General features: G+C 54.9%; 1 protein-coding gene across 1 annotated transcript in view; it reads left to right on the top strand.

The window, feature by feature from the left end:
• The first annotated feature begins 1,867 nt into the window (after positions 1 to 1,867).
• The window catches only part of SPOCK2 (SPARC (osteonectin), cwcv and kazal like domains proteoglycan 2), a 29,402-nt gene continuing 3,925 nt past the window's right edge, over positions 1,868 to 27,344 (top strand). Inside the window, exons 1-10 of the mRNA XM_021073211.2 lie at positions 1,868 to 2,254; positions 18,139 to 18,147; positions 18,458 to 18,503; positions 18,767 to 18,881; positions 20,225 to 20,339; positions 22,050 to 22,164; positions 22,574 to 22,693; positions 23,172 to 23,390; positions 25,127 to 25,189; positions 27,199 to 27,336. Of these exons, the coding sequence (XP_020928870.1) occupies positions 2,066 to 2,254; positions 18,139 to 18,147; positions 18,458 to 18,503; positions 18,767 to 18,881; positions 20,225 to 20,339; positions 22,050 to 22,164; positions 22,574 to 22,693; positions 23,172 to 23,390; positions 25,127 to 25,189; positions 27,199 to 27,336 (1,129 nt within the window). The 5' untranslated portion in view covers positions 1,868 to 2,065. The remainder of the gene's footprint in view (positions 2,255 to 18,138; positions 18,148 to 18,457; positions 18,504 to 18,766; positions 18,882 to 20,224; positions 20,340 to 22,049; positions 22,165 to 22,573; positions 22,694 to 23,171; positions 23,391 to 25,126; positions 25,190 to 27,198; positions 27,337 to 27,344) is intronic.

Raw genomic sequence — 27,344 nt, 5'->3', positions numbered from 1 at the left:
CCCTTGGTATGTAATTTTGCACAGAATTGACAGCAGTCTTCTGAGATAGGTGGTATTAGCATTAATCTGTGGATGGAAAATAGATTATGGAATTTGCCCCAGAACCCAGCTACTAAGTGGGATTCCATCCCCAGTCTGTATGTATGAGAATAAACTCAGCTCCTTCTACTGTACACTGCTGCTCTGTATACCCGGGCAAGGCAAGGCTGCTTTATTTACTGTGAGATGAAGACATCAATGGCCGGGGCTTCATTGCAGCACCACCTCTAAATCCAACTGCAAAGGAAAAAGAAAACACGGAAAGGGAGCTATTGTTTCCTGTTTTCCCAAGGGATCCCAGCCCAAGCCATTGATGCATTAGGCGCAATTCCCAGGCAGCCAGATTTAGGGTGACTATGAACTGTATAACCTGTGTTTTTTCCTACTGATTAAGATCATGTTTTTTCATTGCCTTTGATTTTTCTTTTCTTTCCTAAGATCACAGCAGCCAAGGTTTTTTTTTGTTTTTGTTTTTGTTTTTTAAATAAAAACACAATCTAGGGCTTGCTTGAGTCCCAAACGTACCATATGTTCTATCCTGACAGATTATCTATTTCCTCTTCAATTTATTTGTGATGTAAACTTCACCCCGTTTCTACTCTGTGCCCAGCCTCTAGCCTTCCCAGCTGGTATGTCAACACATTTCTTTTTCTTTTTTTTTTCCAACACATTTCTAAAGGTAATGATAAGGATCACAATTTTAACAAAAACCTAAACACTTCAAACAAAACCAGCCCCACCCCCACCCCCTTCCCCAATGGCTTTTTTTTTTTTTTGGTCTTTTGTCTTTTTTCTTTTATTTTTTTTTTTAGGGCCACACCCATGGCATATGGAGGTTCCCAGGCTAGGGGTCGAATTGGAGCTGTAGCTGCCAGCCTACACCACAGCCACAGCAACGCCAGATCTGAGCTGCATCTGCGACCTGCACCACAGTTCACTGGATTCTTAACCAACTGAGTGAGGCCAAGGATCGAACCTGCGTCCTTCTGGATACTAGTTGGGTTCATTAACCACTGAGCCACGTTGGGAACTCCCCCAATGGCTTCTTATAATCAACTTGAGATCAAAACCATTGCAAATGTGCCTCTTCCAAATTTGCAGCCTCAAGGCAGATGAAATGGTCAGACTTGCGCCTTTTATGGTTGCCCTGGGAAGAGCTAACAAAAGGGGTGACAGCCTTTAAACAGCTGCTTGGGGAGGAGGACATCTGCCTCTGTTTTGCCAGCTATTCAACACTTGGGGCCTTTCCTTGAAAAGAGCATGTGGGGCTGGGCAGCAATAGTTCTGAGGCAGCCAGTTGTTATATGGCCTTTGTCTTAATGAAGCCACCCATCACTGTGGAGCCATAACTCGCAGGAAGCCAGCTGTCAGGGCTGGGACGCAAGCCCCTCTGGGTGGGAAGCAAGGGGGAGGAAGAGCGTCTGTGGCCAAATTTCCCTTTTAGACACCTGAGCCTGGCTGGCTTTGTAACTGGAGAATTTTGTGTCTCTCTCCCCCCACTTCCATCTTCCCTGAGGAGACTGGGTTCCTTTCTGCTCTCTACCCTTGGAGAGACAAGCAGAGACGTCTCCGTTTCTGGATTCCTTGGTTTGCAACTCCCTGAGTGCTGGGCTAGGCTGGGCTCTGCGGTGGCTGGCTGGCATTTGGCGCTCTGATCTAGTGCTTCCCTTTGAAATTTACCCCCTCCTTTTTTTTTTTTTTTTTTTTTTTTTAAACCAGGTATGATGATGTCAAACGTGATGCTGATGCTACAGTTACAGACACGGCCCCTGCTGGCGCAGCCTCTCTGATTCTCTCTTCCTCTCCACATCCAGCGCTGGGCTTTTTCAGACAAGTGCATCTCCTAACCAGGTCACATTTCAGCCGCGACCCACTGTCTGTCACCGGAGTCAGACCGCAGGAGGAGGGCTGCGGAAGAGGACGACGACGTTTGCTTGGCCAACTGCAGGGTGGGAGGAAGGACATTAAAATACTGCAGAAGTCAAGACCCCCCACCCCCCGACTCCCAGGTCGAACCCAGACCACGATGGGCGCTCCAGGCTGCGGGCGGCTGGCGCTGCCGCTGCTGCTCCTCACCGCTGCCGCCCTGGCCGAAGGAGACACCAAAGGGCTCAAGGAGGGCGAGACCCCCGGCAATTTCATGGAGGACGAGCAATGGCTGTCGTCCATCTCGCAGTACAGCGGCAAGATCAAGCACTGGAACCGCTTCCGAGACGTGAGTCTGCTGGGCCGCGAGAGCCGGGCGTGGAGGTTTGGGGAGGAGAGGGAGCGCAGACCCTGGGGCCGGGAGCGGCGGCCGCCCATCGCAGCCACAGGCTCCCGCAGCCCAACCAGCTAAGCAAACCAGCACTGAGAGTAAACAACACGCACTCATGCCGTCCCGAGCCTCCTCCTGTGTCCATCCCGGCCCGGGAGCTGGCGGGGGCGGGGGTGGGGGGAACGGTTGGGACCCCCAGTCCCACACCCGCCGCGGGTGAGTCCCAGGTGAAGAGTTGATCTGGGGGTGCGCATTAGCGACCAGGTCTCCCCTGCAGGGCAAGATGCGGAGAGGGGTGCGGGAGGCAAGGGGGGGTGCAGGGAGGGAGGATCGGGGGCTCTGGCTTTGGATGGGTCCCCCGACCTGCCTCTTTTTCCTTCTCTCTCTCCCTCTCTCTCTTTTTGGTAAGCTAACCCCAGGCGTCCCCCAGCTAGGTGGATGCTGCACGTTCCACATACGGGCCACTGCAGAAGGGGCAGGTCTGGGTGGGGCCGGTGGAAAAGGGTAGCATCGTCTTGCACTTGCCCTCTGTTCTCATCTTGGGCCTTGGGGGTTGGGGGGACGGAGGGGACAGAGCCCGTGGTTGGCGATTTGAGTTGGGAGGGGGCGCTCTTAGCAATCCTCCTAAGGCGAGATGGTGAAAGGCGTGTCAGTGATGGGGGTGGAGGGGTGCGGCGGGAGGCATCGAAAATACCGGAGGCCACCTCTGGGTGGCTGCCAGGACCAGGTCTGGGGTCCTCAGGCTGAGGGACAGGAGCTTGAACGGAGGCTGGTTTTCCAGAACTAATCTTTTATGGGGAAGTGTGGCCCAGAAGAGGGGGCTCTTCAATCCCAAAGGAAGACTCCATAGCCCTGGGCTTGAGAAGCAGAGGAGAGAGCCCAGAAGAAGGGTCTGGGGGCCCTGAGTGCTCGCCTATGGAAACCCGGCTTAACCTTGGGCCGAACTTTGCAGGGGAGGGGGATGGGGAGGCGGCTGCGGAGGAGCCAGCGTTGCTGCAGCACTTTGTTTACGTGCACCTGTAGATCAAGGGGGGGGGAACCGGAGGCTGCTGTGTGTTCCCAGAAGGGGAAGTAGGAGTGAGGAGGGGAGGGCAGAGGGCGTGGCTGGGACCCAGAGAGGGTGGGGCGGGGGTGTGGGGTGGAGGATGGGCCCGGATGCTCCGGAGGAGAGAAGTGCTGGTACCCGCGACCTGGTGCTCTCTCCAACGCCCTGTTTCCGGAAAGCCTCTTCTGCGACCCCAATTCTTGCTCCTTATTCCCCAGAGTCCCTCATCAGACCCACCTAGTATAACACAGGCCACACTGTGACCTTTCTCATCTTAATTTGTGTGCGTCTAGAAGTTCCTTAGCAGTGTCTTTAAAACACATTTCTTAGGATATCCAGCCAAATGATGGGAAGAGGCAGAAATACGCATCTTTTTGTTACTGTGAAACAAGTGACTGTTTATCACCAAAGTCAAACCGGTAGGTTGTAATTCATCAGAAGGACTCACATGCTGCTTGGTCCTCAGGGCTGAGTGGTCTGAACCCCAGAGTGGGCTGTTTGCCCCACCACCCATGGCTAGTCCAGCGACAGGAGCCTGGAGCTCCAGCAAGGCCTTTTCCGTGTCCCCTGCAGGCCCAGCACAGATTAGCTGCAGTCTCCTGCCGCTGCCTGGGAAGCAGCCCGGCCTCAGCAGCAAGAGGTCGGCAGCAGGCTGGCCCATGCTGAATCCATGTGTCACTGGTCCAGGCCTCCCTCGGACTCGCTGGCTGTATGAGCTTCCAAAATGGGACTGCTGAAGGTCAGAGGGAAAAGAAATGCTTAATCAGAACAGTAAAGGTTTAAAAATAAAAGATTCCTCCCCCCCTCCCTTCCTCTACTGACTTCTAATAGCCAACTCTGTGGGTGAGGATAAGTGACTGACTGCTTGACCCCCTGGCACACGCTGCCCACCTGTCTCCCTGTATTGGTGCCAATCACTTCCCCCTTCCTCCCATGCTTGTCAGAAGAAAGGCAGCAGATTGAAATTCTGTACGACCTACCCCCACAGGACTCAGGGAAATCTTCAGGGCATGTATTAGTTTGGGTGGCCTCGGGCTTCTCTCAGGTAGATTTCCTCTAAAACCCCATTTAAGGCAGCCCTGACTGGGAGAACAGGGTCAGGAAAAGAAGGAGGACGAGGAAGGCTGGCAGGAGGGCCTGGCTCTGGGGATCCTTTGGCAGCTTCTGCAGAAATGCGGGAGGCTACTAGCTCAGAGCCACTGCATTGCATAACTCTAGGGTTGCCCCACTGTGCGTGATGCCCCCTGGAGTTGTGCAGTGCACAAACCATACACAGGGGCTCTGCCAGGACCGTAGACATTTTTCATCCCTCTCCTACTCTAGAGGCCCCACTTCCCACCCTAGGGACTGAAGACCCTCTAGGTGGGCACCATAGCATTGCGCTTTCTGTATATTTCATCAAGCAGGCTTTCTTGAAAATATGCTCCTCGGCTCCTCAAAAGAGAGAGAAGTGTTTCTCTTGAACCTCTAAGGCATGGCCAAGTTGAGCCAGAACCTCATGGATCATCAGACACAAAATGGTGCAGGGCCTCCACTTGGCCTCAGTGGAAAGGAGGCAAGCAAGCAGCAGGGTGGAATATTCTTGGGGAATAGAATCAGGGGGTCGGTAGCGTGGGTGAAGCACCTGTCTCCTTACATAGATAGCATAGACCAAACAGAACGGGGACATTGAGGGAATCATTGTCAAAGGGGTCAGGAGAATGAAGAAGGGAAGGAAAGCTTGGGCTGTTGCTCCAGTGTGGAGTTGGTCTGAGCTGGTTAGCTGAGTTCAGCCCAGCATTCTTTCTCTGAGCACTAGGATTATGGGGGGGTGGGCGTGGGGGTTGTGAAGGATTTACCGGCTGAGTAATCCTCCCCTCCAGTGGGCGTGGAGCTCTCGCCTGAGTCTGGATAGATCTCTTCGAATGCCCCGTGTGCATGTGGCTGCTGGGAGGAGGGAATTTCCAGTCGGAGGAGATGGGGCTCTCCCCACCCCCTACCCTGCGCAGGCCTGGGCTTTTCCGGAGCTCCACTCCCCAGCGCGACCATCTCCAGATTCACTCCCTGCAGAAGTGGGTGGGAGTTTACTGCGGCCTTTGGAACAAAGCCTCCAGGGCCTCCTAGATAGAGATGGACACTTCAGAGGAGACAGGCCCATTACACAGCATTCTTCCAGGCAGGCTCCAAGCGCTCTTTTTCTTCTTGGCTCTTCTCTGCTTTGTATTCCACTTCCATCACATCATCAATATTTACGGATATGTCTGCACGTCCAGCACAGTGCTGGGCATGTGGGAGGCACAAAGTTCACCCACGGCGAATCCCTGGTTGCCATGAGTCCTTTCATCTGCCGGTCCCTGTGGTTAGCCCTTTATGTGCACTGTCTCTTGGGTCCCCAGCAACCTGTGAGATAGTTATTATTACTTTATTGTCCATCTATTTTATGGTTGAAACAGAGGTGCTGAGCAACGTATCCAAGGTCAAATAGCTAGTAAGTGGCAAAGCTGAGATTAAAATCCAGGTCATTCCCCTAACTCAACTTTGCTTTTCAGAGAACTTTCGGGCTAACCCTTAGCAGGAATGAAAAAGAAGAGCCTGCCATGGCTTGGGCTTATGAGGTCAAGGATGTCCTAGGCAGTAGCAGCACCTCCTAGGAAAGAGCCGAAGCTCTCAACCTGCCACAGCCTGCTCCCCACCCCCTGGCCTAGTGACCCTCCACAGGCAGCTCTCCACCCAGGAGAGGCATGAGGCCTGGCTTCAGGTTCTGACTCTGGCACTGCCTGGCCACCTGATGCCAGGCACATCACATAACCTCTCTGAACTCGGTTTCAGTCAAGGAGATTGACATGGTCGTGTAAACACGATGACATCTTGTCAGGGGGCTGGAGGCCATCCATTGCAGGCAAAACCCTCCAGCCCCATGGAGAAACACCAGCTGGATCAGTGTTTCTGGGGCTAGCTAGTGTTTCTCCGTCTCCATGAGAAAGATATTGCTGTACATTCACTCATTCACTGCAGACCTGAGCATCTCCCCTAGGCTGGGGCCTTCACCGTGAACCTGGAGTCTGGCCCAGGGAAACATCACCTGCTGCCACTTACGATGCTCATGTTTTTATGACACCAAGTAGGCAGGTAACAAGTATGAGCCCCAGAGTAGACGCCTTGGGTCCACCCCCCCACACACACACACCCGAATATCTGAACCAGTGCAAGTGTGGGAATGCGCTGCACAGGTGTGCGCGGATGAGTGTGGGTGTGTGAGAATCCCAAACTGGGTCAGCATGGATCCCGTTACTGGGACTTGGAGATGGGAGGCTGGGTCCCCCACTGGCCTCCTCCCCCTACACCCTGATTTCAGATCCTCTCCCGCAGGGGAGGGGCTGGCATGGCCCACAGCAGTGTCACCAAGGTGAGGGACTCTTGAACACCCAGCGGGGCTCCAAGCCTTGGGAGGAGCAGGAGAGAAGAGCACTCTTTGCCTAGAGAGGCTGTCTTAGGCGCCTCTTGACTTCCAGGCAGTCTGAAGAGGATGGCCAGCCAACGCCACCCTCTCGATTCTCCAGAGGGCTTGAGAAGCGGAAGAGCTCTCACATCCCCTGACCCCCCCAGGGCCCAGGGAGGGCGCTCAGCTTGTCTTCCCCCTGGGGGAGCCACTTCGTGTTCCTGGCCCTCGATGTTCCCCCTTGTTTAATGGGCAGCCCTTGTCATTCTGTGACTCTGGGAAGATGTCCTGCCCACTTAGAGCCCGTCCACGGCCCCTCCATCTACACATGTCCCCCACCCACCTCTGCCACAAGCCGGGCAGCAAGGTTTTGCATTCAGGGGAGGGCTTTTCCTTTGGCTTCTGAGGAAGTATCTGTGACCAGACCCAGGTTGAGTATGTATTAACCAGAGACCAAGAAACCTGAGAAATGAGGCCGAAAGGCAACCTGGAGCAAACAGCAGGCTGGGGATGAGCATCCTGCTGTGGTGATTATTTCCTTGCAGGTGTAATGTGGGTCTTTTGAGGGCTATAGACAGGGGAAATGTGTCTAACCTCGGTAGGCAGACCGAGGCCCAGCTGCAAGCTGTAAGGTGATGTGATTCTTTTTTTTTTTTTTTTTTTAATTTTTTTGCTTTTTAGGGCCACAACCTCAACATATGGAGGTTCCCAGGCTAGGGGCCAAATTGGAGCTGTAGCCACCGGCCTACGCGCATTCACAGCAATACGGATCCTTAACCCACTGAGGAGGCCAGGGATCAAACCCACAACCTCATGGTTCCTAGTTGGATTCGTTTCCGCTGCGCCACATGGAGAACTCGCGTAAGGCTATGTGATTCTTGAAATGTCCCAACCTCTGACCCCCTGAGGGCTCAGTCAGTGTTCAGTTGTAGGTATAGCCTCTTCCTTGGGGTTCCTGCAGCATTTATTGCCCATAAACTCATTTGGCACATGTTGGTGCCACCTCATGGCATCGCCTACAGTATGGGCTTGTATCTCAGGAGTCCTCCTGCTGGTACTTTAAATCGTTTATCACGTTCCTCCCAAGGCAAGTCCCTGAGGGCAGGGTCTGGGGATAGACTGCTTTGTGACCTTACCACGCCATCCTCAGAGCTTTGATGGGGTGTTTGTGCACACAGTAGGTGCTCAATCTAAATGTATGCACCATGGCCTGTGAGAGCCAGGAAGGATCTCGGCTCACCCATTCTCTGAGCCTTGCCCTCTCCTCTCCAGGGAACAGCCCTGTGGGTTCAGTGGGCAGAGGGCAAAGGGGGGGGCTGCGGCTCTGGGCTGAGTCATACTAGTTCTTTGGGGGCGATCTCATCCTCTTTCTGGACCCTGAAAGGTTGAGCCAGTCACAGCTAGAATCCCGGCACCCCACTCTCCAAGGATTCATTTGTAGGATAAAGGAGTGAATGACGCTGTGAAGGGAGTGGGTTGCCCACGCCTCCCTGTCTTCCCTTGTGTGTGAGGGCCTGGACCTGGCTACTGACAGCCTCCCCCTTTCTCCTACAGGGTGGGAGGCTCAGAATTCCCCCCCCACCTCAGTGGCCCACAGTGCAGGCCACCCACCCATCATAGGTGTGGGTGGGTGGGTGAGCACAGGACTCTCTCCACTGGAGACCAGGTGCCCGAGGCCGGGCATCTTGCCCCTGTGGCTCTCTTCCTCACATCCGAGAAGAGGTCAAGGCTGCACACAGCAGGAAGGACGAGCCAGGCCTGGCTGGGGTCTTATTTCTGCTTGGACGCCGCAACATGCTGGCTCCTTCCCTGATGCCTTACTCCCTTGCACAATTCGGAGGAGGTGGGGAGGGCTCCTTTTCCGCTCTTCTCTAAGTTCTCAGCTTGGAAGAGTTGGGGGAGCAGAATTGTGGAGCCTCAGCGGCATTAAGCACTAGGCGCCACATCTCCACATTTCATAGATAAAGAAACAGACCAGACACTGGGGAACCTGTCTCCCCTCACGGCCTAAGTCTTCTACTTCCCATGCTTGTGCTTCTGCAGCTCCAGTCTCTGGCCCTCCTCAGAGATCCCTGGGATTTAAATCCTGCCCTCCACTCACGTTCCAGAAAGGAAACAGAGTTGCAGAGGCGGCACAGAACAGAACTCCAGGCCCCCTCTCCCCTGTACCTCTCTCCTATTCTCTGCCCTCTATGGATGCCTGGGGCCACTGCCAGGACTAGAAACCCAAGGATTGGGGTCATGGCCCGAGGTGCCCTGGAGGAGTGGAGAGCTCAGGCCCCACGGAGTCTGGGGGTGGGGGTGTGGGCACAGCCCTACTTGAGGCCAGGTAGAGAACTCCTGGGAGTGATAAGCACATTTTTGTCATCCAAGGAAATTCCTTGGAGGGGAGAGGAGGCGGGAGGCTGGGCGTCTTCCAGATGCCTGTCTCTGTCTGTTTGTCCAGGCCTAGGACAGCCTCCACCACTCCCAGTGTAAGAGGGCAAATATTTAATGACCACCCCCTTCCTAGCCTCCTCCATGTCGAGGGCGTTGCCTCCTCAACAAGCCTGCCTGGGTCTGTGATGGGGGTGTCAGGCCTTGGCTGAGAAGGGCCGGTGGCCCCCACTTCACTCCTGCTCATTCCTTTCTGGGTCCCCCCCCCACCATGCTCCCAGGCTGTCTGGAGGGAGGGACAGGAGGAGCCCCAGCCACAAGGTCCCCCACTCCTGGGCCCTCTCTGTAGACCAGGCCCAATTAGAGTTTCCATCGCCTCAGGAATGAGGCAACAATAATGCTGGTGATGGGGCCTTTCAAATGGTCCGCTTCCATTTTTAGAGCTTTTTGATCTACCAAAAAACGAAGAAATGCCATAACAGGGTTATAAAATTTGTGATTTCTTTAAAGTCTCATGATGAACATCTTTCGGCCCTGTTAGTGGGCCTCTTGGCTGTAAAGATCCTCAACTAGAAATGATGTCAAAAGTCTGCATTTGGAGTTCCCATCATGGCTCAGTGGTTAACAAATCCGACTAGCATCTATGAGAACTCAGGTTCGATCCCTGGCCTTGCTCGGTGGGTTAAGGATCTGGCATTGCCAAGAGCTGTGGTGCAGGCCTGGCAACTACAGCTCTGATTCAACCCCTAGCCTGGGAACCTCCATATGCTGAGGGTGTGGCCCTCAAAAAAGACAAAAAAAAAAAAAAAAGTCTGCATTTGAGGTTCCTTGCGACAGTGAGACCAGAAGTGCCTCTTGTCCACCTTGGCGCCCAGGCTCCCGCTGTGTGTGCCCAAGAACGCAGCTTCATTCAGTGGACTTGTTTGGTGGTTTTGCAAAGACTAGAGCTTCATAGTTTACAAAGTTCTCTCACAGCCGTATTGCCCTGGGTTCCTCTGCAGCTCAGGGAAGAAGGCAAGGAGTCAGCCTTGCTTTATGGACAAGGGAGGGGTGCCCGGCGAGGGCAAGGCTCTCTAGCCCCCAGTCTTGTTGGCAGTCAGAGGCCAGGCCTAGCAGGTACCCAGTGCCCAGATTCCATGCTGGGACGGGGCGGGGGGTGTCACTCCCCATTATGCTGCGCTGCAAAGAGGCAGGTGGAGGTTTGTCCAGGTGGTTTTTAGCCCTGGGGCGCCGCTCTTCTTTTGCTTGATTCACTGCTGAGTCCCATCCTCCTCACCAGATGGAGAGGCTGGGAGAGATTGGGTTAATTCAAGCTGTGAAGTGAGCGGGTGATTTGGGTGCTAATTAAAATGACAGGAAGTAAACAGCGCTTGGAAACACCCAGCATGTGCCCCCTAAGCCTGGCTAGGCCTGCGCACTCACCACCATTTCTCCCCCAGCTTGGCACAGTGGGCCCTGTCTCCATGGCAACCGGACTGAGCTGCTGAGATCAAAGCAGGAGATGAGTTAGCTCCAAACCAGCCAGACCAGGGGTGTGTGAAGGGGGTTCTGGAAAGTGCTTGGAGAAGGGGGGCCCCCCAGTGTCTTCCCCCACCACTGCCAATCCCTCTGCTCTGACTACAGGACACCTTGCCTAGGCGTTGGAGCAGAGCCGATGTGGTGGAGGAAACCGCCCATGGGCTGGCATTGGGCCTCTTGGGTCCGGCCCCTGGATTGGGATTTTCGTAGATAATTATCTAGAAAAATAACATTAGCAGAAAAAATGTTAGCAGATAGCTAACATTTATGGAGCAATCCAGAGTTCTGGTTCAGGGCACAGATTCTAGAATACCAGTTCCAGGGGTACCAATATTCTTCTGCTGTGCTATTGATGAATGATCCTGCATAAGGCACTAAACCTCTCCAAGCCTCAATTTTATCACCTGAGAAATAGGATAATAATAGTAATTTTTCTCTTAAATTGCTGTGAAGAGTAAAATGAACCAATGAGTGTAGAACACTTAGCATAACGTCTCCCACATGGTAATTGCTGAAAAGACATTAGCTATTTTATACAACATGCTAGGTGCTGGGCCTAAACAGGTAAACTTTTTTTTTTTTTTTTTTGCTTTTTAGGGCCACACCTGTGGCATATGGAGGTTCCCAGGCTAGGGGTCTAATTGGAGCTGTAGCTGCCGGCCTACGCCACAGCCATAGCAATGTGGGATCCGGGCCACATGTGCGACCTACACCACAGGTCACGGCAACACCGGATCCTTAACCCACTGAGTGAGGCCAGGGATCGAACCTACAACCTCATGGTTCCTAGTCGGCTTCGTTTCTGCTGTGCCACAATGGAGATGCCTAAACAGGTAAACTTGATATGGTCTCTGCCCTCAAGGAGCTGGCCATCGAAATAAGGCAGAAGCCCTGGCTTTGCTTGGTATAAGCAGAGCAGAAATAAACTGCTAGAGTACAGTCCACCTGAAAGAAAACTAGATATGGAGCAAGGTTAGGGAAGATGATGCCTGAGCCAGGTTTTGAAAGATAAATAGACGTTCAGGAGCTGGATGCAAACATGCATTCCAGAGGGGAAGAAGGCTGTGCCGAGGTCTGGCCAGGCTGAAACATCCTATTTAAGGACATAGGGCTGGGGTAGCTGGGAACAGATCAAGACGAGATGGACTTTCTTCTGTTGGTGACAGGGACCTTGTGAGGCTTTTTTTTTTTTTTTTTTTTTTTTCTTTTTGCCTTTTCTAGGGCCACACCCATGGCATATGGAGATTCCCAGGCTAGGGGTCAAATTGGAGCTGTAGCTGCTGGCCTACATCACAACCCTAGCAATGCAGGATCTGAGCCACATCTGTGACCTACACAGCAACACAGGATCCTTAACCCATTGAGCAAGGCCAGGGGATTGAACCTGCCTCCTCATGGATGCTGGTCAGATTCATTTCCGCTGAGCCACGATGGGAACTCCAAGGCTTTTAAAAATATAATATTTATTGTGTTTTTCACCCCCCTTCATCACAAAAGTAATACATGTTCATTGCAGAAATTTTGGAAACTTGGAAGAAGGCAGAAAGAAGCCCAAATTCTCTATTCCTCTCCCCCAGAGGAAACCACTGTTAACACTTGGTATCAGTCCTAATCACCTTAGGAGGCCAATACCTTATCCATTAGGCAACTGGAGCTTCCTTACCTAATCATCTTTAAACGTATTTTTCAAAATGAGACCAAGCTGTGTATTCAGAGAAGGGTTTTAAGGAGGGAGAAACATGATCAAAATTATGTTCTAGAAAGATCCCTGTGGCTGCTGTGGTATGGAAGACACTTGGGAGCAGGTAGAGCCTGAGGAGACACTGCTGTAGTGTAACTGAGGCCGGGGTTGGGCGGGGACCAGTGGGCATGGTGGGGAGTGGGCAGGCTGGAGAGAGCGCAGCAGATGCAGCAGGAAGGACTTGGTTTGAGGTCATAAAAGCACAAGCGCAGAGGGTAGGTTGATATGTACCCTAAAGAAAAAGGCCTGGGTGGAGTTCCTATCGTGGCTCAGTGGTTAACAAACCTGACTAGCATCCATGAGGATGCAGGTTTGATTCCTGGCCTTGCTCAATGGGTTAAGGATCCGGCGTTGCTGTGAGCTGTGGTGTAAGCTGATGGCTGCAGCTCCAATTCAACCCCTAGCCTGGGAATATCCATATGCCAAGGGTGTGGCCCTAAAAAAAAAAAAAAAAAAAAAAAAGAAAAGAAAAGAAAAAGAAAGAAAGAAGAGGCCTGGAGTGGGAAGTCAGGAAACCAGGGTCTAGCGAGTGGGCCTGAGCATCTGCTTTGTGTGAGGTTCCCTCAGAGGAGGAGAGCTGCTCTTTTTACCCTGAGGCCCCATCTGAGAGGTGAAGCAGCCAGAGAAGATAAGAGCATTAGACACAAGAGGTTAGAGGGACCTCACACCTGAGAGCAGGTGCCGTGGGCTGGCCCAGCTGCCTGCCTAGCACCAGGGGAGCCCTGCCCAAGCCGCCTGCCTTGTGGGCTCAAGTGGCACTGGGGCAGTGGAGGCTCAGAAAGCTCCACAGGTGGCTCAGATGTGCAGCCGTTGCTGAGAAGCACCCACATGGCACAGAAGAGGATGCTTCACCCCAAGAGGGCAAGTGACTTGCCGAGAATGCACAATGAGCCAAATTTAGAGCAGACGGTGGGGCCAAAGCTCTTTCCACCCCCGGCCCCCGCCTCCTCTCAGTGCAGGACTCTTCCTGGCATAGGCTTGGCTGGGGACAGGGAGTCCTGGCCCAGCTCTTCATCTGTCTTGGGACCCTTGACCTGTTGCCCTGCCTCTTTGAACCTCAATTTTCTCATTTTTTTGTGGGGCTGATCCTATCGGTCCTGCCTACTTCACAGGATGTTGGGAATAAAAGGAAGACAGACGTAAAAATACATGAAGAGGACTTGATTTAAAAGAACCATGAAACATAGGCCTTAGCAGTTCCTGTTGTGGCTCAGCAGGTTAAGAACTTAACTAGTATCCATGAGGATGCTGGTTCAATCCCTGGCTTCACTCAGTGGGTTAAGGATCCGGCGTTGCCACAAACTGTGGCTTAGGTCAAAGATGCAGCAGATCTAGTGTGGCTGTGGCTGTGGCCAGCAGCTGCAGCTCCAATTTGACCCCTAGCCTAGAAACTTCCATATGCTGCATGTATGGCCCTAAAAAGAAAAAAGAAAGAAAGAAAAGGAAAAGAAAGAAACACAAGCCACGGTGCATTTTTACATCCCAAACCCTTTCCCACGTGCCTGCCCTGTGCTGAGCACCACTGGGTGTCGGGTGGTCACGGCTGGTTCTACTAACCAAGTAAAACAGACATGCCCTTCCTTGGCCTAGAACTTCGGATCTCAGCCTATGACCCATCTCCCCTCCAGCCTGGCCCCAGAGTACTGGAGATGGGCTCTTCCAAACCCTTGTTTCTCTGGGGGAGACAGGGTCCTTCGGCAGCTGAGCCAGGACAGACCCGGGCTCCTGTTTCCTGAGAAGACTCTGGTGTCTTTTTCAGACCATGTCTTACAATTGCTGATGAGCCCACTTGGGTGCCATAAATAGACACCACTGCATGGAAAGGCATTATTCACACGTGCCAACAGGCACCTCGTTTTCAGCTTACAGATGGACCAGCCCACCCCTGACCTTAGGGCCCCAAGTGTGTCCCTGCGCTCAACCCCCCAGGGCAGGACTTCCTCGTCGCCCCTCCCACCAAGGCCCCTTGGTCACCCTCTCCTCACACCCCCCGATCTCTGTTTTCCCAGCGGTGGCCTCTCTCTTCTCCACTTGCAGGGACTCCTCGTGTGGCCCCTCCCTGTCCATTTCCTGCTTCTCCCACATTTTCTCCACCTGAAGCTTCTGCTCCTCTTCTGCTATAACAGCTTTTATTTGCTGAGTACTTGATGGACCCCAGGCACCCCCCAGACACCATCTCCTTTAATCTCTGAACGGTCCCACGGGATGGATGCTGAGATCCTGCCAGCCATGGTACTGGCCCAAGGTGCACTGGTGGGGGAGCCTGGGGTTCTATGTGGGCCCTCTCACCTCCTCATCCCTCTCTCTGGCCGGCTGCTTGAACTTTCCTGGGAGCGAGAGTCCTGGGATCCAGAACCATTTAGGTCTCCCTGATCTCATCCACCAGAGTAGAGACAAGAAGTTGAGTAAGAACCCAGGCCAGGTAACATTGTATCCAGAAGGGGCTCAATTCCTGCGTGCTGGATCAGGGGAAGGCTAGGCTAGGTGGAGATGGAGCCCTGCTAGTCCTCTAACAAGGCAGCTGGACAGTGAAAGTCCTTTTCTTGGGACTCCCTCATCCCCCACTCCACTCCCCCCTGGATTTCTAACCAGAAATTCTTTTCTTTTCTTTTCTTTTCTTTTTTTTTTTTTCCATTTTCTTGGGCTGCACCCACGGCATATGGAGGTTCCCAGGCTAGGGGTCGAATCGGAGCTGTAGTCGCTGGCCTGCACCATAGCCACAGCAACACCAGATCCAAGCCATGTCTGCGACCTACAACACAGCTCACGGCAACGCCAGATCCTTAACCCACTGAGCAAGGTCAGGGATCGAACCTGCAACCTCATGGTTCCTAGTCGGATTCATTAACCACTGAGCCACTACGGGAATTCCCAGAAATTCTTGCTATTGACCTTTGAGAACCCACTTTGTACTGAGTCCCAGTACTTCTGCTTACAGCCTGGTTGGAGGTTAAGGCAGAGGGTAGGGCTAGAGTGTGGGAGTCAGTGAGCAGGTATCGAGGTCGTTGGCTGATACCCAGCCCCCTAAACACACACACTCCAGTTCCTGTGTGGGTGGCTTCTGGGGCACACAGACCTTGTTGACTGAGGGCAGGTGACTCATACCAGCCGCTTCCTCTGTCCTCTTCACAACCTCATGCCCACTCCCCTCCCCGAGAATCATGGAGCAGACGGGAAGACCCCTACTCCAAGGAGGCCAGCCCCTACTTTTCTGGGGGGCCAACCCTGCAGCATGTAGAAGTCCCCAGGCCAGAGATTGAAACCACACCCGCAGCTGCAACCCCATTTTGTGCTGTGCCACAGGAAACTCCAATCAGTCCCTACTTTTTGTCCCAACCATATCACCTTGGCCTTGGCCACTTGGTTACTCTCAGCCTCGTTTCCCATCTGTGGTGGCGTGGACACCACGGGAGGGACCTCATCCCACTGATGAGCTCCTGGGGAACAAGGACTGGTCTGAGCTGGCTTCCTCTGGCCCTGGCAAGCCGGGAAATCGTGCCTCAGTTCCCTGTCAGCTGCCTTGCAGTCTCCTTGTCCAGGGGCTCAGAAGGGCTCCAGCCATGCGCTGGGGCCTTGGGTGGGTGCCCGAGCCAGGAGCCTGGGCCAGTCTGCCCAGTGCCCAGGGGGCCGCCCAGGCCAGGTTCCCGGGAAGCCCCTGCTGTGGTCTTCCTCCTGCCTGCCTGCTCCTGGGTCCAAGGACAGTGGGACCCTTGGCTGCTTGAACATGTCTGTGGGGGCCTGGTGTGGGAGAGGGAAGTGGGAGAGAGAGAACGAGACCAAGGAGGGAGAGAGAGATGGGGAGGCGGACAAAGAGATGCCCAAAGACACACGTGAGAGCAAAGCAGAAAGAGGGAGCAGAGCCAGCGCCCATCAGACCCCCACAGGCAGAAGCCTCCTGCCCTCCTGCTTCCTTCCCAGCCCGCCTGGCCCTCTCTCCCTGAGAAAGAGGCAGGAAGGTCAGGCCGATGGGCCTCGGTCCCCAGGTGTGAAAACTGGAGGCTGCTCTCAGGAGTAGGTTTTGTTACTTTGTTACTGGATGGACACAAACTGGCTTTGGGTGACCTGCCTTGAAGTGTCCTTTCCTGCCAACACCCAGCACGCGCTCTTGCTTCACATGTGACCGGAAGACACACACCCCTGCATACATATGTGCTCTAGGCCACACACCCAGGAGCGTGCTTGTGCACATCCAAGGCCCGAATGAGTGCACACACGTGTGCAGAAGCACGTGCTCAGCAACACTCCTGACCACACTGAGATCTATCGGCGTGTGAGGCCGACTGCATGCTGAGCCTGGCCCCATTCTGGCCCTTGCCCAGGAGGCCGTGTTGATAAAGGCTCTTGCCCCCGCTTGTTCCTCTGATGCCTGTCAACCTCCAGGGGACACATGGGAGCCTCAGAGCCCTTGGGCTTTCAGAGCTCAGTGGTCGCCCTCCTTTGTGCTTGTCGCCACCGCGTGGGGGTGCCCTCTGGTGCCAGGGCTCCATGCTCTCTTCCCCAGGCGTGACACGGTCTCTTCCCTCCATCTTCCCTCCCCTGACCCCAGAGTGAGGCCTCTGCCCCCCATCCCTGCCCAGTACTAGTCCTTGGGTGGGACTCCGGATGAGGGGGGCAATTGGAGCCCCGTCCAGAGGAGGTGGGCACCTGGCTCCTTGGCACTGCCAGCCTCCTATCCTGAGACACTCTCTCCCTGCCTGCCCAGCGGAGCTGCCACCAGGAGCTCTCGGAAGCTGTTTGCTGGTTTTTAGCAGCTGCCTCCACCCCCACAGGGGAAAGTGGGGAAACCAGAATGAGCTGGGGCTTTGTGCCAGTGAGCTCTGCTGGGCGGGAGCTGCTGTGCCTCTGGCTGCTGTGGGGTCCACAGGCCCAGGAGAGGCCCATGCGGGAGGGATCAGGGTGACACACGAACTCCTGGGAGCCCTGGGTCCCCAGCAGGGTGCTATATCGAGAAGAGGTGTCTGTTGGGCATTGGGAGACCTGGGTTTTGAGACGGTGTTACTGTGTCAGGTCATTTCTTGTTCTGGGTTTCCTGGCCTCTGCTGCACACAGAGGGGGCTGGGACAGGTATCCTCAGAGGGCCTTTTCTAGATCTTCTGAATCTGAGGGTTGGCAGCGGCATGGTGGTAACTGAGGAAACCTTTGAGAGGGCCACCTGTCTCTCAGGGCACCATCTCAGCTCTGCAGGAAAGTCAGGCCTTGACTCAAAAACAGTTGCCATGCAGCCTGGAAGGGAGGCCCCGCCTGCCTTGCTTGCCTGGGGGGCTTTTGCCCGGGGAAGGGACTGCCTAGGGAAGGGCCCAGGCAGAAGGAGAGAGGGCGTTTCTGGCACAGCCAGGGCACAGGCATGAGAATCACGGTTCCAGGCAGAATGGGCCCCTCAGACGTCTGTCCTGATGGTGGGCTCAGGCTGAGCCACTGGGACCAGCTTCAGGGCCTGGAGTGGAGGGAAGGGGCCTCGCCCTCCAAGCAATGGGCTTTACCTCTACTGCTCCTAAGACTAGCCCTGAGCGGGCCAGGCCTTAAGCTCTCTGTGGTAAAGTACTGGCCTCCCACTGGAGGCATAAAGCTCAGAGGACCATAGTCATTGAAGACTGTTGCCCGTCATCCACCGTCAGCATGATGAGGCCTGGGAAGCCTTGGGACCACATGGTCCGAGGGTGGACCTCACACTAAATCCCCATCTCTCTCTCTCTCTCTCCTCCTGCTCCATTTCCGGCGGCCTGCTGCTGCTTCCCGATCCCCAGGAGGTGGAGGTGAGTACTGTCCGGGGCGCCACTGCATGTGTATTCCCATTCTTCTCCCTCTGCATCCTCACGCTGATTTCTCCTTCCCGGCAGCATCCAGCATGGGAGCGGGGAGAGGGAAATAGAACTTGTGGGAGAGGCTGGAAGGGATTTGGGGATGCGGGTTTAGGGGGATAGAGGTTTGGGGGAGGCAGCTGGCAGGGCCTGGGTAGATAGGGATTGTGTGGGAAGCCATGCGCACGGTGGCACTTGGCCTGTGGAAGAGGTGGTCCAGCCCTCTGGTCTGTTCCCTTCCCCTCCTGCCTCTCACCTTCCTCAGGACGACTACATCAAGAGCTGGGAGGACAATCAGCAAGGAGATGAAGGTAACATACCCCTCGCAGGTGCAGGAAGGTGACTGACACCTGTGAAGATCCGAGACCAGAGGGCAAATCCTGATCGTGGCCTTTGAGGCTCCTTGGGGAGCCAGGCTCTGATGAGGGTGGGACTTCTGAGCTAAGGAGCTCTGATTATCGAGGGCTGCCAGAGAGAGGGGCTTCCCAGCTCGGAAGGGAGGCTGGGGGTGGGTTCCAGGGCTCTCTGGCATGGATTCCCAGGTGACCTGTGTCCTAACTCTGCGCCCCTGCAGCCCTGGATACCACCAAGGACCCCTGCCAGAAGGTGAAGTGCAGCCGTCACAAGGTGTGCATTGCTCAGGGCTACCAGCGGGCCATGTGCATCAGCCGCAAGAAGCTGGAGCACAGGTGAGGGCCTTGGGAAGCTGAGGGGGCTGGAGGGGGGTTGCTTAAAGGGCAGGGGCTTCACTGATCCTCTCCTTTGTATTAGTTATCTCTTGCTGCAAAACAAACTACCCAAAGCTTAGTGGCTTGAGACAACAAATGTGTATTATCTCACACCATTTGTAAGCGTCAGGAATCACACGTGGTTCTACTGGTTGGTTCTGACTCAGGGAATGTCAGGAGGTTACGGTCAGGATACCGGCTGAGGTTGCATCATCTGAAGGCTGGACTGGGGCCAGAAGACCCACTTCCAAGCTCCCCCACTTGTTGACCCTAGTTAAGGAGGCCTCTCCATAGGGATGCTTGAGTGTGCTCACAACATGACAGCTTGCTTCCCATGAAGCAAGTCATCCAAGGGAGAGAGAACAAAGGAGGAAGCTGCAATGTCATTTATGACCTGGTCTCAGAAGTCACGTTGTTACCCATGCCACTTCTGTTTGTTAGGAGTGAGTCATAAGTCCTGCCGCATTTGGGGGGAGAGGAATTAGGCTCCATCTTTTGGAGGGAGGAGGAAATATGTCTATGGACATATTTCAAAACCATCACACTGTATGAGATCAGTCACCCAATTGTGGGACCCAGGGAAAGGCACATGTCCTCTCTGGGCCTTGGTGTCCTTTTCTGTAAGGCAAACAGGTTGGCCCAGTTAGTTTGAGGTTCCTTCCAGCTCTGACATGCAACGACTTCATGACATATTTCAGGCCAAGTTCATAGAGGAAGGAAAGAGTGAGGGGCCTATGAAGCCTGAGCTCCCGGCCCAATGTCAAGACCCTGCCTGACTCCAAGGGCTCTGGGGAAGATCCCATTTCTCTTCTCTTTCTCCCTAATCATAGAATCAGGGACCGGAGATGTAGGGTTACAATCTCAGATGCTGGTAGCGGCCTGGCAGGTGATGTCCATGGATGAAGAGAGCTCAGTGATGGACCACTCTGGGGAGCTCAGGCCCTCTGGAAATGCAGGACAAGACTGCCATGCCTTACGTTTCACCAAAGCCAGGAATCCAGATTTTTATATGAATGTTTCCATGTTGCAAATGTTGGTGAATAACTCAATTCAAAACAAAAACCCTTGCTGGAGAGGAGAAACGGGGGGTCTTTACTCTGCCCTGATGATTCTACCATTGTGAACTAGAGGAGGGTCTCCTGGGGGTGATGGGAGTGGGGGCAGGGGCAGGGAGGCAGCTGCGTGTCCTAAAGGTCACCAAGAGCAGCTTCTTGCTGGAACCAGTCTCCTGAACCCTCCCTTCCCCTGTCCCTCTCTCATTTTTGCCTCCATCCTTGTGCCCTCCCATCCCGCTCCTCCTGTAGGATCAAGCAGCCCGCCCTGAAACTCCATGGAAACAAAGACACTGCCTGTAAGCCCTGTCACATGGCCCAGCTCGCCTCCGTCTGTGGCTCTGATGGCCACACTTACAGCTCAGTGGTGAGGAACCCCAGCCCCGGGTTGGGTGCGCTTGAAGCCACAGGGAACAGAGAGGAAACTCAGCCCACCCTTCTGTGGGGCAATCAGTGCTGACATGGGGCCAGATGCTCTTGCATTCAGTGTGGCCTAATCACAGTAGGGGAACCAAGCAAACCCAGGCTGAGCAGCTCAAGAGCCTGAGCTAGGAGTTCCCGTTGTGGCACAGCAGAAATGAATCCAACTAGGAACCATGAGGTTTGGGGTTCAATCCCTGGCCTTGCGCAGTGGGTTAACAATCTGGCATTGCCATGAGCTGTGGTGTAGGTCGAGGACATGGCTTGGATCGGGCATTGCTGTGGCTGTGGTGTAGGCCGGCACCTGTAGCTCTGATTAGACCCCTAGCCTGGGAACCTCCATATGTTGGGAGCTGAAATCTTTCCACGGGCGGGCGGATTTCCACATGGATAGGGTGGCTCACCAGCAAGCACCAGGCGTTCTGGGTGGGAGGAGGTAAGCCTCCATGAAACAACGATGTGGGAGGGAATGGTTGGGGCGGGGGGATGGATTCCCACCTTCATGGGATTTTTGTGAGGGTTAAATGAGACAATAGCTGTGAAAGCACTTTATAATTCAGGGCTCCTTGTGGATGCTTCCACCAGCAGCGAGGAGTTGCTGAGTGTTTGGAGGGCATGGACTGTTAGCTGGAATTGAGCTCTGGGGCTTAGGAACCCTTTGGGGGTGAGACACAGATTTAAGAGTCACCCCCTGTGGGTGATGATTGAAGCTGGAGAGGGGAGGAGGTGGCCGTGGGTGAAGAGAAGTAGGGGAGAGGATAAGCAGGGGGCAGAAGCTGCACGGAGGAGGCAGGATGGATACAGAGGAGGGAGGTGGAGCTGAGAGAGGGATAGGGGCTGCCGCTGTGTCACACCACCCTTTGGGGCAGGGGGCTGTGGACTGAGGGTCTTGGCGCTGCCCTGTGGGGAGGTGGAAGCCTGGCTTCCAGCGCAGCTTTGTGGCCTTGGATGAGTCACTGGGTCTCTCTGAGCTTCCATGCTCTCTGCTGAGCACAAGAAGTGAAATTGCTCCCTCACAGAGCTGTCGGGTACCCGATGAGATGATGTAAAAATGCTCCGGTGACCCCTGCTTCTCATGAGTGGTCTTCCCACGGGGGGAAGGAAAGCAGAAGCAACCAGGGGAAAACAGAGGGCAAGGGAGGGATGAACACTTCCGGGAAGCGGCAAACAGCTTCGGTGGAGTGTTTTTTAGTAACAGCTGGGGAATGAGCAGATGTTTAATAGCTGGTGGCTGTTTGTTATTCAGAGAGCCCATGGAGGGGACCGTGGGAAGGCTGTGGAGGGGAGGGCCCCGCAGCCAGTACCCAGGGGCCAAGGGACTGTGGGGAAGAGGAGGGGCCGTGAGGGCGAGGAGGGGGGCGTGAGAGGGTGAGGGGATGGGGGCTTTCTTGGGAGCGATAAAGGAGCAGAGAGGGCAGGCTGGTGCAGAGTAGGGCCCCTGGGAGCCTTTGATTCCCTGGGACCCCCTTCCTGGGTCTGCTGCCCCTGGCCACTGTGCACCTGTGGCCTCCAGAGGGACTAGGAGGGCCCCTTCCAGCTAATCAGAGGTCGGTCCCTCCCGTCCCCAAGGAGGAAGGCAGATGTGCCTGCCATGGTGGGCTCGAGAGTGCCCCCAGCAGTGCCCCTGTCACCTAGCCCGAACCTTCTCCCTGTGCAGTGTAAGCTGGAGCAGCAGGCGTGCCTGAGCAGCAAGCAGCTGACGGTGAGATGCGAGGGCCCCTGCCCCTGCCCCACAGAGCAGGCCGCCACCTCCACTGCCGATGGCAAACCAGGTAATGAGTGCTGGGCCATGACGAGGCTGTGGGTGGGGGGTCGGCTCACTGCCAGGGCACCTCCTTCAGGGCCCTGGGATGGTAAGAGAGGTTTGCAGCTGGAAGAAGTGGCAAAAACAGGGACAGGCCTGAGGGACCTACGGGTCTAGAGGTTTACATGGAGCTAGAGGGCTCAGGCCACATCATAGGAAGCCTGTGCTGTGTGTTTTTAGGGCTGGGGAGTTGGGGCGGGGAAGATGGGAGAGGAGGGAAGAGAGCCTCTCATTTCTAACTCGTGTTCCTTCTGGCATCCCCTGACCACTGCCTGGCCTTCGGGCCTGTAGGGCAGCACCTGCAGCTGAGACCATGCTTGCTGCTTCACCCCCCCTTTCCCCCTCCACCCCCTTTTGCCTTGATCTGCCCACTGCAGAGACCTGCACAGGTCAGGACCTGGCTGACTTGGGGGATCGGCTGCGAGACTGGTTCCAGCTCCTTCATGAGAACTCCAAGCAGAACGGCTCAGTCAGCAGCGGGGCCAACCTGGCCAGTGGTACAGGAGCTGGTTGCTCTGGCTGGGAGGAGGGTGGGAGATGGGGAGACAGGTGTGCCCTGGGGCCACCTGGCTGCATGGGGAGCACCTGCTTTTTGCTCCCTTTTGCCAGACTCTGAGCCCCTAAAAGAGCCTAAATCTCAGAACAAAGGGAGGTAGGCTTTGACTAGACAGGAGGGATTTGGGTTAGTTAAAGGAAGAACTACTTCAAATGGGTGGAAGAAAGCTAAACCCTGAAATGGGTAGCCAAGGGAAGGGAAGGAAATATCTTCCCTGAAGGGCTTTTAAAATAGCATTTTGACCAGTTTGGGTGGAGTCCTCTGCAGAGGCAAAGGGATGAACTTCAGCCATTCTTGAGTTTCTCACCCCTGTGGTTAGATTCCGAGCTGCCCTGACTCTGAACAGGGGCTGGGGCTGATGGAGAGGTGGAGGGACGGATGGATGGATGGAGCGGGTCTGAACCATGGCTTCTTCCCAGGGCTGGACAAGAGCCTGGGGGCCAGCTGCAAGGACTCCATCGGCTGGATGTTCTCCAAGCTGGACACCAGCGCAGACCTCTTCCTGGACCAGATGGAGCTGGCTGCCATCAACCTGGACAAGTACGAGGTCTGCATCCGCCCCTTCTTCAACTCCTGCGACACCTACAAGGATGGCCGAGTCTCCACCGCCGAATGGTGCTTCTGCTTCTGGAGGGAGAGTGAGTGTGGCCCCCTCCCCTGGCCCCAGCCCTGCTGTGAGTGCTCCGCCCCTCGCTTCAGGCTCTTTGGGGTTCCAGGTGGCTCCCTCTTGCCACCTCCCCAGGCCAGGACTTTTCCAGCTCCCCTCCTCCCCGCACCCTGCTTCCTGCACTCTCAGCAGCTCACCTGCTGGAGCCCAGGGAAGCCAGCACTCAGCTCCCTTCCTCTGCAGGCTTCAGGGTGGGTTTTGTGGGTGCTGAAGCTTACACACTTAGAGAGGCCTTCTTTAAGGAAGAGTATTAAAAACTGCAAATGTAAGCTCAGTGGTTAATGAACCCAGCTAGTATCCATGAGGACACAGATTTGATTCCTGGCCTTGCCCAATGGGTTAAGGATCCGGCGTTGCTGTGAGCTGTGGTGTAGGTTGCAGATGCAGCTTAGATCCAGTGTTGCTCTGGCTGTGGCGTAGGCCAGTATCTACAGCTTGGATTTGACCCCTAGTCTGGGAACTTCCATATGCCATGTGTGTGGCCCTAAGAAGAAAAAAATTAAAATAAAAGAAAACCCTACAAGTGTATGTAAAATTTCTAGGGCTACTTGGGGGGCTTGGAAGGGGCCGAGGGGCCCTGAAGTCACCTTGGCTTCTCAGTGATTCCACTTTGGGGCTCATCTCACATTATTTGCCCCATATTTATGATTGGGCAGGTAATCATTAGCCTTAGAGATCTGGCATCATTTGCCAGCTTTATATACCCGGAACCAGAGTGGGACGTGTGCTCAGAGATCACCTAGGCCAGGTGGTAACCTTCACTGATGGGGAACCTGAGGTTCCGAGGGGTCAGCTGACCCGCCTGGCCCAGGGCTTAGGTAGCCCTCGCTCTGCCTCTGGTGTTGGTCCAGGTCCCCACTGCAGTCGTGTGGTGGGAGTACTACGGCATCTGTGGCCCGTGGCTGGGGCTTCTGCGAGGGCTCCACCATTTGCTGATTTGAGACCTTGGGCAGGCAACTGAATCTTTCCAAGTTCAGTTTCTTCATCTGAATTAGGAGATAATGATACCTCAGAGACTGTTGTTAGGATGAAGTGAGACGATCTGGGTGCAGAGCACTGTGTAAACTACAAATCCCTCTGCCAACGTCGGGTATTTTGATCCATTTCATTGACACTAACCACCCAGCCTTCCTGCTCGCGGCACAGCACCAGCACTTTTACTTCCCCGACCTTTGAAGCTCGTGATGTCCATTCTGTACAGCGGCCTTCTGGGGCAGGAGACTGGAAACTGATCTCATCTTATGATCAGCTAGGCCTCCCACGGGGAAGGGCTGGGGGACTTCTCAAGGTCACAGGCAAGTTAGATTTGGCTGCCAGTTATTTTCAGGCTTTTGTCTGATGTTCCCTCTTGTCTTACATCCTCTCCCGGGCCTCTCACCTGGGGAATCTGTTCATTCCCCCCACCTCCTCTTCTGAGTCCTGTGCACTCGTCCCATGCGTTGCCAACACCCGGAGAGAGCCCTGGGCTTCTTGGGGGGCCTCAGCCCACCCCACAGCCATGGAATGGTCTCCTGCGGTTGGGCCCTGGGTGTTCTTATCTTGGGGAGCCCCTGTGTCCACTGAGACCTTAGAGGTGCATCCTGCTGGTGGGGCTGCCCAGGGTGTTTTCATCTTGCGAGCCCCCTGTCTGGGTTTCTAAGCCTTGGGGGCGGGGAGCCCATCACTGTTGTGGGATGGCCCCCTTCAGAGGCTCTTTTCTTCCCACAGAGCCCCCCTGCCTGGCGGAGCTGGAGCGCATCCAGATCCAGGAGGCGGCCAAGAAGAAGCCAGGTGAGAGGGATGGGCTGGACTCAGAGGAGGGGGCAGCAGCCCCCAGAGTTCCTTGGAGGCCCAGAGGCTCCGGCCCCTGGGTATTATGGGCCCTGCTGAGCCCAGAGGAGGCCCTGGCCTAGGAAGCCAGGGGAGGGAAACTCCTTTCTTGTTTGTTTGGTTTTTTTTTTTTTTTTGTCTTTTTGCCTTTTCTAGGGCTGCACCCATGGCATATGGAGGTTCCCAGGCTAGGGGTCGAATCAAAGCTGTAGCTACTGACCTACACCACAGCCACAGCAACGTGAGACCTGAGCCACGTCTACAACCTACACCACAGCTCATAGCAATGCTGGATCCTTAACCCACTGAGCAAGGCCAGGGATCGAACCCGCAACCTCATGGTTCCTAGTCAGATTCATTAACCACTGAGCCACGATGGGAACTCCTCCTTTCTTGTTTTGAATCCTTGTAGTGGGGCAAGGCCTCCCAAACAACCCCTCAATAAGTACATTTTAAGCCGGTACTAATCTAGTACTAATTTTGTGACCACTCCTACTGGGGCTGGAGGTAGGGACACAGAAGGGTCCTAGAACCCTCCATTCAGTTCAGCAAGGGTGTGTGCAGAGCTCAAGGGAGGCCCCTCCACAGCAAATGTTCCTGTTTTCTGTAAACACTTGAGTGCCAGCCCTGGAGCCGCAGCAGCCAACCCAGCCAGGTCAGAACGGATGGCAAGATGGGCCTGGTCTCTGGCCTCATAAAGCACACAGGCTCCTTGGGGAAACATACCCCATAAACTGACGCACCAGAAAGATGGAGCAACCAAATGTGGCTTGTATATCTGCGGTGCTGAAGGAGAGCACAGTGGACAGAAGTCAGCCTTGGGTCAGCGAAGGCTTCCTTAGGGAGCTGATCAAGAGGAGACCTGAGGGGTGAGAACAAGGCAGCCAGGAGCGGAGCCGAGGGCAGGACGATGTTCTTGGGAACAGAAAGGACCCATGTGGCTAATGGGCATGGTGGTTGAGGGGACAGGGGTCTGAAGGGCAGATCCCTTGGGGCCTCATAGCTCCTTGGCATTTAACTGGGCAGTGAGGCGTTCCCACTGTGGCACAATGGGATTGACGGAGTCTCTGCAGCAGCAAGGACTCAGGTTCGATCCCCAGCCAGGCCCAGTGGGTTAAAGATCCAGCGTTGCCGCAGCTGTGGTGTGGATCACAACTGTGGCTCGGATCGGATCCCTGGCTGGGGAATTCCGTATGCCATGGGGCAGCCAAGAAAAAGCAAAACCCAAATGAAAATTAACTGGGCAGTGAGGCTAGTGCATATGAAACCAAATACTAGGACCTCCCTGCAAAGCCACATTGACCAGGAGTGCAGTGGCCTTTGGGGGTGGGCGTTAGTGCCGCTTCTGCCAGGCAGCCAGGACCTTCCTCCTGGAAGCAACGCTCTCTCTTCTGCATTCCCTGAGCATGCCCACTGGGCCTTAGGGCACCTGTCTTCCACTGCCTGGGGTTATCATTTCCATGCCCTCCCTGAGTGGACACAGTTTACCTCTGGGGTCCCCAAGCAGTAATCTCAGCAGATGTCTATTGAGTGGACAAAGGATCAGCAGCTCTGGGTCTTGAAGAAAGGAGCGGGGGCCCAGAGGGCAGATCAGAATTCGAGGGCTGGGAAGAGAAGCTGGGCATGCACGGCAGGGGACAGCCAGGCAGAGGACTGGCTGTCTGCCGGGCATGATGAGGTCAGATGGCCATCCTATAGGACTTGGGAACCGTTAAGGCAGATGGGAGCCCTTGCAGCGGCTGAGCAGGTGGTTTAGAAAGGCAGGTTTTCTCATTTCCAGTCAGTTGACCTGGGAGAAACACTGGCATCCAGCCGTGGACATTTGAGCCTGTTGGGTGGTTGGTACCTGGGCTGGCTGGGCTCCAGTGGTGTTGGGGGCACCCATGGCTCCAGGGCCGCTTCTCTGAAGAGCCCACATCTCAAGGCCCCTGCTCTGATCCTAGGGGTGGGGTGGGGGCTCCTCCATTCAGGAGTCTTCATCCCGAGCTGTGACGAGGACGGCTACTACCGGAAGATGCAGTGTGACCAGAGCAGCGGTGACTGCTGGTGTGTGGACCAGCTGGGCCTGGAGCTGACCGGCACGCGCACGCACGGGAGCCCTGACTGCGGTAAGCAG

Source organism: Sus scrofa, chromosome 14 (assembly GCF_054392235.1).
Source record: "Sus scrofa isolate SSC_HxYL_T2T_F1_AM1 chromosome 14, Sscrofa_HxYL_maternal_Yorkshire_Landrace_v2.0, whole genome shotgun sequence".
NCBI lineage: Eukaryota > Metazoa > Chordata > Mammalia > Artiodactyla > Suidae > Sus > Sus scrofa.
Note: the sequence above shows the minus strand (reverse complement) of the source record. Positions and strands in the feature narration are given on the sequence as shown.